Source organism: Saccopteryx leptura, chromosome 2 (genome assembly GCF_036850995.1).
Source record: "Saccopteryx leptura isolate mSacLep1 chromosome 2, mSacLep1_pri_phased_curated, whole genome shotgun sequence".
In the NCBI taxonomy this organism is placed as follows: domain Eukaryota; kingdom Metazoa; phylum Chordata; class Mammalia; order Chiroptera; family Emballonuridae; genus Saccopteryx; species Saccopteryx leptura.
The window spans coordinates 51771869-51791987 of NC_089504.1; the positions used below are offsets into that span (position 1 = coordinate 51771869).

The 20119-nt window shown below is 35.6% G+C and overlaps 1 protein-coding gene and 1 pseudogene across 4 annotated transcripts in view; both read right to left on the minus strand.

The window, feature by feature from the left end:
- PCSK5 (proprotein convertase subtilisin/kexin type 5) overlaps window positions 1-20119 on the minus strand; it is a 449146-nt gene that overhangs the window by 276527 nt on the left and 152500 nt on the right. For all 4 annotated transcript variants that reach the window (XM_066367966.1, XM_066367965.1, XM_066367968.1 and 1 more), the window contains exons 6-7: window positions 7990-8078; window positions 4095-4267 (exon numbers count right to left, since the gene is read on the minus strand). In XM_066367966.1, coding sequence (XP_066224063.1) covers window positions 4095-4267; window positions 7990-8078 — 262 coding nt within the window. The remainder of the gene's footprint in view (window positions 1-4094; window positions 4268-7989; window positions 8079-20119) is intronic.
- LOC136396291 (U2 spliceosomal RNA) lies at window positions 16171-16351 on the minus strand (annotated as a pseudogene).

A 20119-nucleotide genomic window follows, 5' to 3' on the forward strand; every position in this document is an offset into this window, starting at 1 on the left:
TTGCTGACCATTTCAATCTCCCAATCTTGCCTTCCCAGCCTTCACCCCATGTACAGTCCATACTCTCTTTCTCTCTTTTTTAAATCTTTTAAAATTGTGTATCCCATCAGGCTACAACTCTGCTAAAGCCTCCAAAGGTTTTCTGTAACAGAATAAAATGCAAACATCCTGCACAGTTTAGAGAGGTGTACTGAGCTGGCCCCTGCCTACCTCTCCAACCCATCTCTTATTGACTGCCTTCTCTCCATATTGCTCCCAAAGCCCAAATTAGCATTCTGATTGGTGAGTACAACTACACCATCCTTCATTCAGGACGCTTTGCTCTTGCTGTTTCTTAAGCACAGAATATTCCTTCCACATTTCTTCACATGCTTGGCCTCTTATCATGTATGTTTCCATGCATGCACCACCTCCTCAAAGACAACTATCCTCCTAGCCTGTCCTCTCTCAGTCATCTATTTTTCTTTCATTCACTTATCCTGAGCTTAAATAATCTTGTTTCTATGTTTTCTGTCATGTTGCTAGAATGTCAGGACTTTTATGTGTTGCATATCATACTTAGATGCCATCTTTCCTCCTTTATCTACAGTGTATAGAAAGACAGCATTCAATACATTTAATGGGAAAAATAAATTCCAATTGTTATATTTTTGTAGATGTTGTTAAAACCCCAAGAGGCAGAGCAACTTTAAACTGCCATGTGGGTTTTTTCCCCTAGCTCCCTAAATAAATTATTTTATTAGTAATTTATTCCTTTTTTCCTTAACCCAACCAATAAATCATTTATTTCTTTATTGCACCCTGTAGTCTAACTTTGTATAAAATATTTATCCAATTATTCTCTCTATATTTGACAATGTATATTATATGAAGAACAAATTAGAATAATCTCAAAAATATATACTGTGTTATTTGATGTCTGATAGCAGAGGAGTAAAAGATTTCTTTTTCCTGAAAAAACTCTCTAATATACTGCTGTAAAAATATATTACATATTTATAGATATTTAAGGAGACATCCCATAGGAAAATATAAATGAAATTGAAGACTACAAACATGGATAACTGAAATAAATTTGTATATTAAGAGATTATCTCAATGAAATTGAAGATGTGCTTTTAAGGGCAAGTGAAATTGAAGTCAGGTATGGGTACAGGGACAACACAAGTAGATGATATTCCAGAACTCAGAAAGTCTATGCAGACTTCTATGGTACTATTTTTAATCTACCACTACAGGTAACTCAATGGAATCATCTAGAACTCTACAATGTGGAAATACTAGAGGAGAGAAGGATGGAAGATTGAGGAGAATTAATGAAGTTTTTGGAAAAAGGACATGGTCTTTTCTGTGGAGAAAAATTATACACACACACACATTTGTATTTCTTGAGCACCTATTATGTTCAAGGTGCTGCGGCAATTGCTTTATATGCATTATCATCTCACTGAACATTTATCATGTCCCTGTAAGTAAGTACTACGATTGCCCTCCTTCAGATGAGGAAATGGAAGCAGAGGAGTAATTTGATCTAGATCATATTATAGGGCAGTATATGAAAGATGATGGACTCACCCAAGCTTAAGCATCAAACGTAAAAACCTTATCCTGCTACTCTTATCACATTTAAATGGGTCACTTCTGCTTTTCCATAATTAGTTGTGCAATGCTAGGAGCCAGAGAATAATTTGTTTTTAAGAGGTTTTGTTGTTGTTGTTGCTGCTGTTATTATGTTAACTCTAATAGTAAATGGTTTGTTTTAAAACTACAACTCCTTTTTTCCCCCAAGAGTAAAACTTTGAAAGTCCTCAGTGGAATGTTGAATGAATTGTGGGATCTCCATATCCCCAACAATTCAAAACATTAAAATAAATGAGTTCTTTCCTTATGAATTGTCCTGGAAGGATGCCCATGGTACACCATTAAGTGAAAACAGCAACGTGTGGAGGCAAACGATCCCTGTTTGGTATATGAATGTGCATGAGTATGAAAAGACATAATCCAAACTCAACACTAGTTATCCAGTTGGGTAAAAAATATATTTTTAATTTCATTTTTATAGTCATGAAAATAAAATTATAATAAGCATAGGTTATTTTTATAATTAATCATGAGTTTGAAGTAAATTTTCTAAAAATTACTTATTCCTAAATATAATCTTCCTATATCTTTGAATAGCTTTCTCAGATGATCTTGTTTCTAATCTTAACCCATTTTTCCTTTCAATCAAAGTAACATGTTTTCTATGTGATTTAGACACTGGACTTTCAGTTAAGATTTCCACTGAATGAAAAATCCCTAGCTAAAAAAATCTTAAAATCATTGACCATATCATCTGATTCAATGACATCCACTGAATATAGGCATTTCTCTCTATATAGGTACAGTCAGGAGATTATGTGTATTAGTAATATGAGTATATTTTATTCATGAGAAATTCCAGATTGCTCTTTATTATATTAAGAGCCAAACACACACAATTTGAAAATCAAACATGAACTAAGCTTGATTTACTTAGCTTGAATGACCATTCTATTGAAGGCACAGAGAGAAAATAGTAATCTGCAGTCCAGAGTGATGATAATTAAATCATAGATTATTTAGACTATATTCATTTGGTGTTCAGACTCGTTGAAAGGAAAATACTAAGCAATGATTTAAAACATTATCTTCTTGCTCAAAAGGGCTATAATGTAGCTTAAAATCATCAGAGCTAGATAGTATGTCTTCCCCAAACCCGAGCTATCTTTTAGTTAGGAAGTACATTCATGGCAAGTGCATATGCTTTGCCCTCCAGTCTATTCCAGAGTAACCAGGAGGCAACTTAGCTTAGATTGTCGATTAAATCCCTAATACCAATCCCACAAAGGTTGGTCATTACTATTTGTAGTCCAGCTGTACCATGACATTTATCAACTGTATATATTCCATGTCAAAATCTGGGCTCAATATATAACAACCCTATGGTTAGCGTAATTCATGGTCAAGGAAATTAAATTCAACAAGCATTTACTGAGTATTCATCAGAGTTCAATGTAGTCTATGGGTTTTGTAGAGCCCATAAAGAAGGGTAGAGCACACACTCTGCTCTCTTGGAATTCACAATTTAGTGAGGAAGATACACACCAAACTAACTCTGATATAAAGCACAATATGGTAAAGACAGTATGTAACAACAGTAAGAATATAAAGTACAGGTGATATAGGGTCGGGATTGCTCATACTTAATTCTAGTTTGGGCAGTGAGAAGGCTTCTGGGAAGAGGTGACACTTTAGCTGAGACTTGATGGTAAAACAGAATTTGGCTGTCTAGTAGGACAAGGCAGTGGGTCAGGGACTTGCAAAGAAAGCAGTATGTGCTAATGGATAGTAAGAGTGTTGCACACACTGGGAAAGGAAATTAGGCCCAGATTACAATTAAAATGGATGCTTTAAGTCACCCAAAGTTTCATTCATGAGTAAGAACGAGAAAGAAGATGCTTCGGGTGGTGCTGTCCTTCTTCCATGATTATGAGCACACACAGTGTCCTTATTGTTTACTGAACTAAAAGAAGGTAGGATTTTTATAATCTGTAATTTAAAACATGCTTTATTGCATTGGATTATGTGGTCAGTGTTTGGGGAGGAGCAGTCATGAGTTTTTTAGTGAAGTCAGCTCTGGAGTAGAGGTGGAACTAGGGAAGGGACTGTAAAAGAGAGATGCCCGTAAGGACCACTGCTGAATGATCTATCAATACCAATGGGAGAGCTGTAACATGTTCACATCTTCTGAATCTCACAGTCCTGGGACTTTATTTCACCAAAAGCAAGATTAACATATAAATGAATATATTTCCTTTGAGCAAGTCTAAACACCCAAATTTATCTTTGTTATCAAGGGAAACTCTCGACCAGTTAACTCATTTACAGAACAGATACAACATCCAACCCCAAAGGTTCCACATCTCTCTCTTTTAATCTGTCTCCCGGCTCAGCCTGTAAACTCCATCCATTCCTCTGGACTTGAGGACTGGAACCCCCAGTTTCACAGGTGGTTTCATATGAGAATCATCACTGAGTGGCACAGTATGAGCCGAGGTGCTTTTGAAACCTACCATTCTAACACCATTTTCAAAGGCTTGCCGGGTGAGTGGAGCTGGGCCGTCTACAGTCTTGCCGTCATCATCTGGGCCCCAGCTTGCACTGTAGATGTGCACATGCTGGGGGTTGAAGCTAACTGATTTCGCTTCGACCATGTCTGTGACATCTCCATCCAGCATACGAACTCCTTCGAGACAGATGGGAAGGAACCTGGTTAGAGACTTCGCTGTGTAACACCCAAACAACCCAACACTTAACTGTCGTTACAGAATTTGGGGTGGGGAAGAATAAACTTTTAATCAATACTTGAGTATATTTCCCCCAGAAAAAGATAATTCAGGCTTTTCTGAAGCTTTCTTGGGAAGAGGAAATGAAATTATAGTGCACGTAAAAGAGAAAAGCTTCTTTAAAAATCTTTTTTTTATCCATTGTTCTCTTTTCCTAGGTTTCCACAATCTCTCCCTTCTCTTTATCCCTGTCTTAATTGAGTGGTTGACAAAGAGAGCCTCAAGCAATCCATCTTCCCTAAATTTCTCTTCATTAGATCACTTGTGTTCATAATTGGTATAAAACATTCTGACCTAAGCAGTCTTACAAAACTTGGAAAGCTGCCAAGTTAGGTTGGTCTAATTTCCTCCATATTTAATATTATCTCCTAATCTGTGAGACTGATGTGAATATATTACTTCTTTGCCAAGTTATTTATAAGTCAAATAATAAGTGGGAATGCTCTCTCTGCATGTAACACATCAAATAATTCCCAAAGGGTTTTAGCAATGTTTAGTCATTAATCTCCATTTAAGTATATTCCCGCCAGACAGATAGGAATTTATTATTAACCTTAATTTGCAAAAATAGGCCGGGATATTCAAATATAAATTATATGTCAAATGCTATGCTTTCCCTTTTTCCTTTTATTTTGAAGACCTATAACAACTAACTGTTAAATAAACATAACACCTTCAGCTTAAGCTAAATATCGCCACTGAAACACTGTATTATTCTATTTATTTATTTTAACTTACATTGCATTATTTTATTTATTTATTTTTAACTCTTATTTGTTGAGTTTCAGAGAGATACGAATGGAGAGAGACAGAGAAAGAAACATTGATTTGTTGTCCCACTTATTCATGTCGTCATTGGTTGACTGTTGTATGTGCCCTGACCAGGGTTCGAACCCACAATATAGTTAGAGCATATTGGAATGATGCTCTAACCAACTGAGATAACTGGTCAGGGCCTGTATTATTTTAAAAATATATTTCTACAATCCAATTTTTTTTTTCCTTAGGAAAACAGTGTTATTTAGTAGGATTTCAGGTTTTTATTGATTAGCACTAAATGGGGATAAAGTAATTAAACACCAAACCAGGCAGTGTTAGATACTATGTGGTTTGAGGTGGGACCTCTGGTAGAAAAGAAAAATATTCTTTAAGTAACTATATCCTTCCCAGAGAGAAGGGGGAGGGAGTCAGTGGGAGGAGGAAGATGGAGTGTAATGGGGGGGGCACATTGCTGGGGAGTGAGGGTGTTATATTGAGTGGGACACTTGAATCCATGTTAACACAATAAATTTAAAAAATAAATAAAAATATTAAAAAAAGAAACTATCTTCTTTGTGCTTTAAAAAGTATTTTTCTTTTAACTTATAAACATAGGAAAATAGAATGATAATCAACACTGATCTAGTCAGCACTCAACAACTGTTAACATTTTGTCACATTTTCCCCATCTAAAAATATCAATATTAGGCTGAACCATTTTCAGTTACATGACAGATATGATGCTATATCCATTAATATTTTTTACAGAGCAATAATAGAAGTAAATATCCAGTCAGGATTAAATTTCCTAAAAGCATCCTTAAAGACATTGCATTTGGTTGTTATATCTCGACTACCTTTTCCTTTGGGATTTTTGAGGGAGATGCTTGTGAACAGGTGACTTGGAGAACGAAGGCTGTGAACAGTTCCTTTAGAAAGTAGGAAATGGGAAGTGTGTTTAGAGAGTGTGTCAGCAGTACCTGTGGGAACGGAACCCCCAGCATGGGGCTCTGAAAGTACTGGGCCCTAAGAAGCCAGTGATTTTCACTTGACATAAGTATTCAAAATTCATCTGCATGATTTTTACCAAAAAAGATGAACTACTTCAGACTCTTCATATTCTTCCTTTCTATTTAAAAGCATACAATGAAACTATTGTACAGATAGGGGAGGTCTGAAAATAACACTGGACTGACCAGTATCTCTAAATGTCAACATGCAGGAGTATCTAAAATATACCTGAACTCAATTTCTACATCATGCAACTTATGTGAAGCCCACATACACGTACAATGTTGAATAAAATTATATCCAAAGAGGAATATTAAATTTTTGATCAAAAATGGACAAATAAGAATTTTGTTTTCTCAAGTTTCAAGATAAAAGGTTGTTTTTTTCTTCCTTTAACTTCAAGCCTTCATTACTTGGCTAGGTGGGGTTAAATTTATAAATCACAATGTTCTTGGTTTTTAGAATGATGGAAGATTTGTGAGTCACTGCCATACATTCATTTCTTTTTTCTTTTACTGAGGAACTTGTTCAGCCTAGTCAGCCAGCAGCTTATCTGTGAGGTTCACAAGTTCACCTCTTCACTCCCTCAAGGTCGGGGAGTGCTGGGTTAGCACGGCAGAGGAATGACAGGAACAGGGATGTGTGTCTGTGTATGTGAGAGACGGTGTGTGCTGTAGAACGAGAAGGATCAGCAGGGCAGCCTCTGGAGTCATGTGATTCTCCCGAGAAGAGTGGGGGCCTCCAGCACCCTCAGGAGTCTTCCGGGGAAGTCTGCCTCTTTTCCTAGCTCCTCCGTGACCCTTTCCCTTGACACAGGACATGCTCTTCAGAGCACAGTTAATTGCTGCTTAACAAGCTGTCACACTCTAAGAATTCAGGGTGAAAGAAAGGAAAGAGACAGGTCACATTTACTGAGTGCTGACATTCAAGGTAGTCTCTGAAAACCTTTTCTTAGCATCTTTATTATATACCCCAAATATTTCATGTTACAAAATCTCTACATTTATCTGAGAATGAACAGTCATTTCTATTGTTTAGATCCAACCTTATTTACCATTTGGAAACAAATAGTGTATTGAAAACAAAGATGTCATCCTGGTTCCAGGAACCTCACTCATCTCATGACACCCTTTTAAAGAGACCCCCAAGGGACACTTTTAAAGCCACTAGGCTCTACAGCATCTCTTACAATGTCTTCTTTCCATTTGCATGTGGCTGTGGCCCCAGGATATGCTAACAAAGATGACTACAAATGGGAAACTAAAAATTTGCTTTTGATAATACCCAGATTTAAACTGCTGCTGTTGGGTCCTTGTAGTAAGCTTATGTATATTTGAGTTAGGACATCTGTGTGCATATAATTTGAAATTATTCACGATAACAGTCTTACTACATTATGGGACTTCAAAAGGTGACTGTACCATTAACCACTTTAATTGCAATTAAAAGGATATTTTTATAAAGCCTAAAGAAAATGAAAAGTTACTCTTCTTTAACATAATTTCAAATCATTCTTTCCATACAGATATTATGGCCTGAGCTGGAATTTATATTATTAGTTCTTTCTGGCTCAGGCACCAATTGTATAGTTCTATACATATGTAAATGATCCCATTTTCAGTATTGAACAACCTTTTTCCCTTGCTTGTTCAAAGACAGAAATGTCTGTGTTAGGGGTACTGCTTCTGAACTCTTTAACTGTTCAATAACACATGTTAACATGATCACTGTGCTGTCAGCAACACTATTATGCAAACATACGGCTGTCTTTAGTTCAAAAAGTGTTCTGAGAAGCAGTTAGCACAAGAGCTCTCAGCTCATTTCTTTATCCACGTTCGTTTGATTCTCGTACCTCCAATCCTGGCATTGAAAGCAATTCCGACTGTGCAGTGTGAGTTGTTTGCTGCGGCTGCCACTTCTCCAGCACAGCGGGTCCCATGCCTGCAGGGAGAACACGCACACTTTCTAAAGTAAGATACGCCATTCTCACCAACTCGACACATCATTGCCACCACTCCTGGAACTTTGTACCCAACCCAAGAGGTGCTTAATCTGTCCACGGAAAACATTACCACTTCATTATATTCTGTTTTAGATTATATTCCTGATATATTTATTTTTGATATCTTACTTTCCCATTAGAAAATCTCCTTGAAGGCTAAAATTAAATTGTATGTTTCTTTGTGGTTTCTAAAGTACTAGTGTCAATATGGTTACCACCAGTCATATAGGGCTACTGGGTACTTGAAATGTGGCTAGTTTGACTTCATCTTAATTTTTAATTTCAATTAAATTTAAAAACTAGTGATCAATTCAATTAGAAAATTTAAGAATGTCAGTATGAGAGTCTACTTAATAAATTATAAATCTAAATATAGACCAAGTATCTCCAATGGAAATGACCTAAAATGGAATGGTTGAAAATACACATTGGATTTTAAAATTTTATATGAAATAACATGAATGTGAAATATCCCGCTAATAATCCTTTTTTATCAATGGCATGTTGAAATATATAGTATCTTATTTAATAAAATATGTTATTGAAGTTATTTCACCTTTTTGCTCTTTTTCAAAATGTGGCTACTAGAAAAGTAATCTTTTCTGAAAGATATTCCCTGTTATTTCTCACCACAATAACTTAGTTCCTTGGTCAAAGATTTTTTAGCTGAAAAGATTTCTAAGACATCTTATCCAAGGACGGCAAAGACGTTTCAAGTGCAAAGGACAACCTGCTTAGAAATAATGGTCTAAAATAGCACAATGAGAAGAACTCTAAGGCATGGCTGAACCCAGAGAAAGGACACTAAGACTGATGACCAACATCGGTGGATGCAGAAGAGGGGTGTGACAACCACGGTGGTCTATTTGTCATTGCTAATGAAGCCCAAAACCCACCTCCCCTCCCTCATTTCTAGAGAAGGAAGCCCTGGCTTATAAAGTGATCTGTCGAAAGCAGCCAAAGAGTAACTAAAACTCATGCCCCCCTAATTCTGTTTTAGTGCTTTTTGATAGTTACACAGTCCACACAAAAGAGATATTAGATCTTGCTTTTTCCACTTATGTATGGAATATGTCACTTATGTCATACATTTTTATGTCAATATTTATTATAATTTAAAAGGTATTATACTACATAATCTTTCATATATATATATATATATATATATATATATATATATATATATATAAAATATATATCTGTTAAGTATATACACAACCCATAGTCTCTTTAACATGCCCTCTATTGCTGGAAATTTGCCCAGTACTGCACTATTAACTAGGCTACAAAGAATAGTCTCGAGTATATATATAATTTTATACCTTGTGACAAATTCCTATAAGTGAAATTACTGGATCAAAGAGTACAGAATATATTGTCAAACTGTTAACAGCAGATGAAAGTAATATAACCAAACCTCATAAAAACTGCAAGATTAATAAATATTACTACAAATCATCAACTTCTGTGAGTGGCAAAAAAAAAAAAGTACGTAAGCCAAATTGAATGACAATATGAAGAATGGAGGAAATCTGGACAAACCCCTGTGTACATAAATCCCTCTGTATGAGTTTTTCACTCTTGCCAATCTAACATGAAAAATGGTATCTCATTGTTGCTTCTCTTTTTATCCCCTCGGATTACATTTGATGTTGTACATCTTTTCAAATATTTATTAGCTATTCCTATTTCTTGCTTTGTGAATAATTTTTTAATGTCCTTTGCCAAAGTTTCTTATTGCCTTTCCATCACATCTGTTACATATACATTTCCAAATTTATTATTTGGACCCTAACCATCTTATTTATGGATTTTGAGGTTGTCATTCGCAGTACTTAATTTTGATATACTCAAAATTATCTTGCGCTTCTGATAATTGGTTTTTATACTTTAATAATCTGAAAAATAAGTTTTTTAATGAGAAAATACTTCTTTTGTAAGCCCCAAGGTAAACTACTCATTTTCCCCTAATCCTACCAATCATGCATGATGAATCTTCATTGTGCTCTTATTGCATATTTCTTAATGTTACATGTTATTTTTACTCAAATATCAAATTCACTTCCTGTTATAAATTAACTCAAATATCAAATTCCCTTTATGAGTTCATTGTTCTTATACTTTATTGTATCTATTTTAATTAATGCTAGTTCTGCTGGAACATATGGATTTTTGTTTTTAATGCTGTTCTAGTTTACTTTTTGGCCCATGGGTTATTTAGAAGTATGATTTAAATTTTTCAAATGTATATATGTATTTATTTATGTTTTTTCTATCAGTAAATAACTCGATTACCTTGTGATAAAAGAATAAAATTTTTATGAAGCATTGTTCAAATTGTGTGAGATTCATGCAATGGCTAAGTATGGGATCAATTTTTTTTTTAATTTTTATTTATTTATTTTTAGAGAGGAGAGGGAGAGACAGAGAGAGAGAGAGAAAGAACAGAGAGAGAGAAGGTGGGGAGGAGCAGGAAGCATCAACTCCCATATGTGCCTTGACCAGGCAAGCCCAGGGTTTCGAACCGGCGACCTCAGCATTTCCAGGTTGACGCTTTATCCACTGCGCCACCACAGGTCAGGCAAGGGATCAATTTTTATAAATGTTCTGTACACATAAAAGTGTATATATTCTTCAATTGCTCTATGTCCATTACATCAAGTTTTTTCATTATATTGTGGGTTTGTTAATATTCTTTGCAGTTCTATTGATTTTTATTTTATTTAGAATGTAATTATTTAATCTATCTAATGAAACAAACAATTTACAGATGTGTAGTAACACTCTATGGCTCTAAGGTGAAAATGTCTGGTTAATATTAAAATTTTTTACCTGTTTGCTCTTTTTACTTAAAAAATCCTGTGTTCACCTTAGTTATATCTCTTATAAAGAGTGTATTATTTTTTTCAAGCAAAGTTAACTAACTTTGTCTTTAACCTGAGAGTTAAGTCCATGTATGGTGACTTTATTAATTATTACAATAACAAAAATTAATATTTTCATGTTCACTTCTGTATATTTTTCCCATTTACTATTTGAGTGGAATACATTCTATTACTTAATGGTTATCCTAGATATTTGATCATTAGGTTTAGAGTCAGCAATACTTTTTTCAAACAATATATATTTTAGAATGCTTTAACTCTGGGGTTACCTACCTCTTGACATATGAGTTATATTTTGGATTTTTTTAACTCTAGAAATTACTGTTGCTCAATTTTTTGTTTAGATTGACAAATACATTCTTTCCTCTTTTTCTTTTTATAGCTCATACTTCCTTATGAAATCATGGGTTTCTTTCCAAAGAACATTCTAAATGTAACCTTCAGAGAGCCTTTGGTAGCCCAAAGTCTTTTGGTAGTTTTAGAAAAATGACGTTATTATACTCTCATTCCTGAAATATAATGTCTTTGGGTGTAGAATTCTAGACTAACAGCACTTCAAAGATGCCCTTCCACTGTCCCCAGGATCCCATTGTTTCTGGTGAGAAATTAGCCATTTTGGCAACCTAGTTCTCTCTGGATACTTTTCAGATCTTCTCTGTCTTTTCTATTATACAGGTTTATTAGGAAGTTTATATATGGATTAAAAAATATTTCTTGGAATTCCTAAACATGTAGTTTTATATTTGAATCTTCAGCAGTCTTAGCTAGTACCTTTGAAAACTGCTTTTACATTATTCTCTAGTTCTTTCCATCAGAATCCCAATTAAACATACATTAGACCTTTACACGCTGTTAATCTTTAATCTTACCTTCAGGCTTTCCTATCCTCTATCTCTGGACTGCATTCTGTGTAATTTGCTCACTATATGACACTTACCCTAACTTCAGCCATGATTAATCTGCTCTTTAATCCATTCACTGCATGACTCATTTCAGTTATTACATGTATCATTTTTTGAAGTTCTCTTTCAAATGAGTTGGGTTCATTCTGATCTCTTTCTTAAAATACTTTTCAGTATTCATTTCTTTTTTAACAGAGACAGAGAGAGAGTCAGATAGAGGGATAGATAGGGACAGACAGGAACGAAGCATCAATCATCAGTTTTTCATTGCGACAACTTAGTTGTTCACTGATTGCTTTCTCATATATGCCTTGATCGTGGGCCTTCAGCAGACGGAGTGACCCCTTGCTCAAGCCAGCGACCTTGGGTCCAAGCTGGTGAGCCTTGCTCAAACCAGATAAGCCTGCGCTCAGGCTGGCAACCTCGGGTTCTTGAACCTGGGTCCTCCGCATCCCAGTCCAACACTCTATCCACTGCGCCACCGCATGGTCAGACTCAGTATTCATTTCTTAATACATATGAATTATATTTAATAATTTGAAAATATGTATATCTCATTCTGCTATTTGTTTTGCTGCTGGCTTGTTCTCATGGTGATGTTTTCCCCACTTAGTTGGTAAATCGTACATTTAGGAGGTCATGCTCTTTGGACTTTCATCTGTGTAAATTCTTTGAGGCTAGTATGGAAAATTTATTATTCTAAAGAAGATTTAAAATTTGCTGCTACCATATATCTGGGCATACACCAATCAGAACCTATTAAACCAAATTTAAAATTTGGTCCATACAATATGAATTACAAAGTAAACATCTCATGAGTTAAGTCAGTAGTTCTTAAAAAGTAGTTATTTCTTTAACCTCTTGTCCCATCTATTACCTAGGCTGAAAAGTGGAATATGTGCTCCATCTCTCTATATAGGTTTTCTTTTTTCTTTTTCATAGTTAATGTACTGAAGATGGTGCCACAGGGATTCTGTTTTATGCAGAAGTCTTCTCCGACCCCACTGAACCAATATTGTCTCCTGCCATCCCTGGGATTTTTAAAATCCAGCTCCAGCTGACTGGGATTGGCTGCTTACCCTGGAAAATGCATAGTGTCCACATACTGGCTACCTAAGATTCTAGATTGGAGCTTCCTCAGAAATACTCTTGGTATCCCATTAGCTCAACCATGCATTAAGTTCTTTAGTATTCCCCCAGAGATTTTAGATGTAGTATAGCAGAAAACATTTAGTTGATTATCTTTTCTGCTGTATTATTACAAAACGGAAGAACTTGGTTCTGTAATCCTAAAATGCAATAAAGCCCTACATATATTATGTGCATCATTAATACACAGTGAGTGCTCCTAAGTGAACAAAAACAGAGTGACTATTTCCTTACAAAGACATTTCTTAAAAGGCTATTTGTTCATGCTCCACATCCTAATGTATAAACCAATTCGGAGAAACAGGGAAGTTATCACTCTACTGCTGATGCAATATATTTTAAATATCAGGTAAATAATATTATGTAGCAGATGGTCCAAATTGTTAACTCAACTACATTCAAATAGCCAATTCTCTTAAAATGACAATAATCATTATTGCAAAATAAAGTAACAGTCATTTAAAAATATATCTTAGTTGAACTCAGTATTTTGACATGGGTTTAAAATATATCACAGAATAGATATCATCATGACCTGTTTAAGTATGTAAATAAGGTTCAATTTCTCCTTTCTCCCAAAAAACAAGGGTGGTCAGCAATAACAGTCATGATGTCAGTTACATAAAAAAATGTCACAAAACAGACAAAAATCTGTGTTCGATGTATTTTTCTTCAGAGACAATAGATATGAACATTTAGTATAATTTCAGCATAAGGAAAACATTTTAGTAGACTTTAGTCCAGAAAATAATATACGCACTATAATATGCTCTGACCCACATGCACTTCAATATAACCTTTACTAGCCAACTCCCACATAACGCCTCTTGGAAAATTGATCACTTGTGCAGCTTTTTTGCATACGTTCACAATATTATTAAGACACATATTTGTTGAGACTTCTAGAAGATAGCTCAATTCTATAAATTATAAGGCTGTACAGACCAATGATTAGACATCACATCAAATTAAGTGGGTGAAGACAAATTAGGAATTAAAAACATAGCACTTCTCTGATTCTCTTAAGGATATTGTCATGACCATGAGCGTCCCAGTAAGTGTTAGATATTTTATCACATAATTTTTACACGAATAAACCATTTTGTCCCTAAGCATCTGGATTTAAAAATCATTTCAGTCTTTGTTCTACTCCTTTCTTACTTGGAAAAGAAAAAGTTTTATCATTTGCTTCATTAATTATTTCCAAAAATATATAATTGTAATTAAGGTCTCAAGGAGTTTTACCTTGGCTATCTGATTGAAAATATGGAAAATAAGAGTGCCTGCTAACCCATTTCTATAATATTTGAGAACACACACAAGTTAGCTGAAGTGAGTATAGAAGATAAATTTGTGGTCTATTCTATCCTGTTCAGTGGTAAGATATGGCCTACACTCCTTTTTTTTTTTTTTTAAACATTATCCCAATCTTCCAGTCACACTGCTCTGGGCACCTTTTTCTTCCACATGAGTTAGTGGGAAGGTAATATTAACTTCTGTGAGTTCTACTATAGGTATGAAGACAAGATGCTAATGAGCTTGGCAGGGAATCTGAGATATCAGGGCACACGCAGGTGGTCACCCTTATAGTGGCTACAGCACTGCACTTGTATGGAATCAAGCAATGGCAACTTGAAGGAAGATAGCTTTCTATTTTACTTCTCTGAACAAACATCTGTAGATATTCATGTATTCCCCCTCGCTGTTTCAATTCCTTTGGACATCTGCTGGGCGTATTCCTGGCATATTTTTATTTTGTTTAAATCTGAAAACCTTCCATTTCAATCTATCTCAAAAGTCCCAATAGAAAGGGAGAAAAAAGTAAGAAATAATGATGTGTCTGATGCATTTTCCAATATTCCACTCCCTCCCAGAAGTGATGTTTCTGACTGGTTGTTTTATTACTGATAATATACTACTTGGTGTTTATATCACACTCTCTACTTCTCAAAGTATTTTAGCCTCATCTGATTCTTACTTCAACCCTGAGAAGGAAGCAAGACAGATATTACTTGTCTTATTTTACAAATGAGAAAATTCAGTCAGTCACATGGTGATTGGAGGGCATAAACTATTGCAGGGCAAAGGACTATATCCAGATCCCCTGGGTCCTTAAAAAATGCTTTTCCACTTCCAGCAAAGGCTCCCTATGTCTTTGAATGATTGCCAAGGTCTCATGACTTCTTTGCCCGCTACCCTACTTATTTTGTGAAGTGGAGGCAACTTTATTCCTTTTCACTATTAATGCAGGATATTTGACAGCGTGCTTTATAGACTCTCCACGATAAATTATTCAGCTGGAGTTAAAAGGAGGAAATGCTGGGACTCTAAAAACTAAAACTTTAAGAATAATGGAAAATAGCTGAAAATGGATTTTCACCCTGTCTTTAGTGAGAAGTTTACCAAAGCTCAAAAAACATATTAGAAAAAAGAATAAAAAGGTAAATTAAAAATGTTTTTTAATGCAGAAATTACACAGTCCATTTTTTTTGGTGATTAGTTTTTGTTGAGACAATTAAGATAATAGCTTCTGAAGTGACTGCAATTATACAAGGTCCCCAAGGCTTCAATAATATTAAACTTTTTTTGTTATGCTAGGAAGAAATTCAGAAAACTCAAAAAAAAAAAAAACTGCTATGGACTGAATGTTTTGGCAGCCCCGCCCCCCAATTCATATGTTGAAACTCTAACCTCCAGTGTGATGGTATTTAGAGGTGGATGGAGCCTGTGAGGTCATGAGGGCAGAGCCCTCCTGGTAAAATTAGTGCCTTTACAAGAAGAGACAGGAGAATTTGCTTCCTTTCTCTCTGCCATGTGAAGATACAGTAAGAAGGCTATCTACAAGCCAGGAAGAAAGGTCTTATCAAAACCAAATCTGCCAGTACCTTCAACTAAGACTTTCTAGCTCTTAGAACCATGAAAAATAAATGTTGGTTAAACTACTCAGTCTATGTTGTTGTTTTTTTGTCATAGCAGCCTGAACTGACTAAGCCAACAACAAATAAATAGGTATATAAAGTGATATCAGATTATATTTAGAGACCCTTGTCAGCCTAAAATTGCAAGAATCTTAAGCATGAACTTTAAACCAGTGAATTTCAACTGCTGGTCCGTGGACCAGTGCCAGTCACAACCAGCAGTTGAAAAACACTGCTTTAAACTATTAGTATTACACTTGGCTAGATATTGTGAATCCTTTTTTTGGCCTTCAGGAATAGATATATAATATCTAAAAAAATTAATACACTTGATCTTAGCCAAAAGGCCAAGAGCAATAAATTAATAAAAGTTAGACTCTGTCAACTGCTCCAAAGTCTAACAGATTCTGTTGTAGATGAGTAAAAAAAATGAAAAGTATATTTTATCGTATTAACTAGTATTTGGTCACTACTGAGAATTAGCATCAGATATATCACATGTAAATGAGTAGTATTTTAAAAGAATATTTATTTTGGAGGGTTAAAGTATTGTTAGTCTGATACATACATATACACACATGTATAAGTGCATATGAAACAAGTGAAATCTTAATCAGGTTAGTAGATTGTATTAATGCCAATTTCCTGGTTTTGATGTTTCCTTGTAATTTCATAAATTGTTACCATTGGGGGAATCTAAGTGAAGGGTGTGGGGGACCTATACTATTTTTGTCACTTTTTGTGAGTTTATAATTTTTTTAAGTTTAAAAAAAATCATCTAAGTCTGAAGAATTTATACAGTTATTTACAATACTGGTTGTAATTCAAGAAGGATATTTCAATCAGAACACAAATGACAGTAAAATGAAAACCCAAGTGATCAATACCATGCTTTAAAAATCTTTGCTTACCTCTGCCATTTTTCCTTTTCCTTATCATCTCCAGCCTAGACCTTTGACATCTTTCTTATTCTCCTCCTTCTATCTACCCCAGCCTAGCACAATAACTAATTTATTGTTAAGTGAATTTGTTGTTAACTATGCTACTGCATGTCTAAAGAAATGAATAGTGTATTTGAGATCCCTATTGATGAAATATACTAATCACGGAAAAAGTTCTTGGTTCCCTGGTTAATACTCTAGATTTACCCCTCTAAAGCTCTTTGGCTTATCTTTTTTTTTCTTTTTTTTTTCCCCTTTAATGATTACTTTTCCATGCGTTACTTGAGCTTGTTTCTATGAATTCAGATTGCCCATGACAGTTTACATCCCCTAGCAATTCCATGATGCTATTCCTCCCTCCCACCTCAACCCTGGGTCTATAAAGAGCCTACAAATCTGCTCTTCAAGCCCCCTAACCCATATCAGAGGGCTCTGTTTAGTCTTGGACACAGATCTACTAGTTTTTACCCCACATAGTTGGGGCTTTGGGAACAGCCTGATCTCATTTTCTACCACAAATAGAAGACTCGGAAATTGTTTCCCTTACTCCTTGATTTATGACTAGACAGAAATTAGTTATTCCTGCTCATTCATTTTAAGTCGGTTCTTAGTGATCTGGGAGTCAAGTGTTTTCTCCGAAAAGTTTTTAAGTGTGGATATGGAAGATCCAAGTCTCCCTAAGTCTCCCCTGGAAGCGGAGGATACAACACAACTCCCATCTTCTCCACTGGACAACTTCTGCTTTACTGGGATATGTGTTACCTATGATCCCTGGAAACAGTAATGTAGCCCTTACTGTTTAAGTAAGCAATGAACTCTGCCAGAAATGCTGTTGTTATTTTCTAGAAATTATCAAAGTACCTTCTAATAATTATTTTAATTACTTCCCCCTTCCTTTCTCAAGTCTGTAATTCACACCCTGTGTCCTGAGGATCTTCTGAGCAGGAGGCATACAAAGTTGAAAAATCTGAGTCTGTGGTGCTCACAATCTTGGTAAAGAAGATGGTGAGTAAAGAATCAACAAAACCTTTTTTTCCTTACCTATGGAAAAATGACTTTGGTTTAACTATCTAGCTCTGTTCCCCTTGATATCTGATAAAGATGGGATGTCAGCTACCAAGTAACATTTCTTCTGGTATAAATGAACCTTGGTTGGTGTGCTACCATGAACGGGAGGTCTGTGGCCAGGACTATAAATGCCTGGTAAGAAGTCTTGGCTTTGAGTTTCAGAGAGTAGAACCTGAAAGTGGAGCATGCCCTTTCTTTTGTGGCTCTGGAAGCTATATTCATTTGCTATTGCAAGAAATATTGTTCCTAAAGTACAGGACTTCTAAGACAAAATGACTCTCACACACCCAATGTGGCTCACTCTTGCACAACTGACATGTCCCCTGTGGTGGTGGTGGAGGGACAGGGGAAAAGCAGGAAACAGTCCTGGGACTAGTGAGCACTCTTTCTGAAGAAATGCAGCTGGGGTTTCCTTTCTAGTACCTTGTATTTCTACCTCCTAATTATATATTTATACATACTTGTGGCTTAATGAGTTGTATCAGTTGGACTGACCAATTGAACCTAAGACCACTGAGAGGGGTCTTCTAATATTTATGAAAATAATTACCAAGTACTGAGGTACCTGCTAATCAAGGTTTATGTACAAAGTGTTATAGGAATTTCTGCTCCAAGAGTTCTTGCTTAAGTTTGGTATTTGCCAAATTGCCTGAACATTTTCTTCCTCACACCTGAACTGATTTTCCTGTGATTTCACATCATCATAATTAAAAGAAAATTTCATAATTTGAACTCACTAAAGCATGAAACATGAAGTATGTACTCAGTGTATATGCCGAGATCAAAAAAAGATCTTTAAAGATAATGAAAGAAATAATGAACTGTATCAGATTATAATTATGACTTTTTGTGGTCTGTTTCTTTCTATACATATTTCTCTTCTCCAAATATATACTGAAACCATCTCACACAAATAATTCTAAAGTAGCAAAATAAGAGACCAGGATGCTAGAATGTACCTTGCATGGAAAATATTTCAACTTTACCTGTATTCATGTATATTGTAAGCTCCCTATATAAATATTACTATAATGACTTAGTTAACTATATATAATGAGACCACTTCCATTTCCTGGCCCATAATTAACTTTTCTGAAACATTCATTCAGTAAATATTTGTTGAGTACCTAGCACATCCTGAAGAAAGTATTTCTAGGAATTCAACAGAAAGAAAGATAAATATATGATGCAGTAATTTCAATGAAATCCATTGGCCTGGAACTCTTGAATGATAAGCAATAATTCACAAGTCCATGTTTCTTTAGCAGTAACCTATTTAATGGTTATACTTCTACTTGCTTTATTTCTTTTATTTTATTTTTCTTAAGTAAGAAGCGAGGAGGCAGAGATACAGACTCCTGCATGCACTCCATCCGAAATCCACCGGCAAGCCCACCAGGGGGCGATGCTCTGCCCGTCTAGGGTGTTGCTCCTTTGCAACCGGGGTCATTGTAGTGCCTGAGACGAGGCCACGGTGCCATACTCAGCGCCTGCGCCAACTTGCTCCAGTGGAGCCTTGGCTACAGGAGGAGAAGAGAGACATAGAGAGAAGGGAGGGGGGAGTGGTGGAGAAGCAGATGGTCACTGGTTCTTTGTGCCCTGACTGGGAACTGAACCTGGGACATTCACGTGCCAAACTGATGCTCTACCACTGAACAAAGCCAGGGCTACTTCTACTTGCTTTCGTGAAAATATTTAGGTAGCTAGCACTCAATACTTCTACACTGTAAAACAGGCTAAAAATACTTGTTATTTTCTCAAATTCTGTTAATGATTGATGGAGAAAGATGATATTTTAAATGTCTGGCTTCATTCACTTTGTTTGGGACTGCTTCTAGATCATCAAAACAAACTTTCAAAATACTTCTGAAGATGGGAGCCTTACTTTGTAGGGGATAAGGTCACCTAAACTTGGTAACTCTTACAAAATTATTTGTCTAAAATACAGGTAAATTGTGGTCACAAAATTCTGATCCGAGGGCTCCCCTGGTGCGCCTTCTGCAATACACTTTTGGTTCTGAGATGCTGGGAGACCCTTGGGCCCAGGGTCCTTTTGCCCTCTGAGAAAGTGGTCCAAAAGTAGAGGTAGATAGCTCAAACACCTTATATTTACTAAG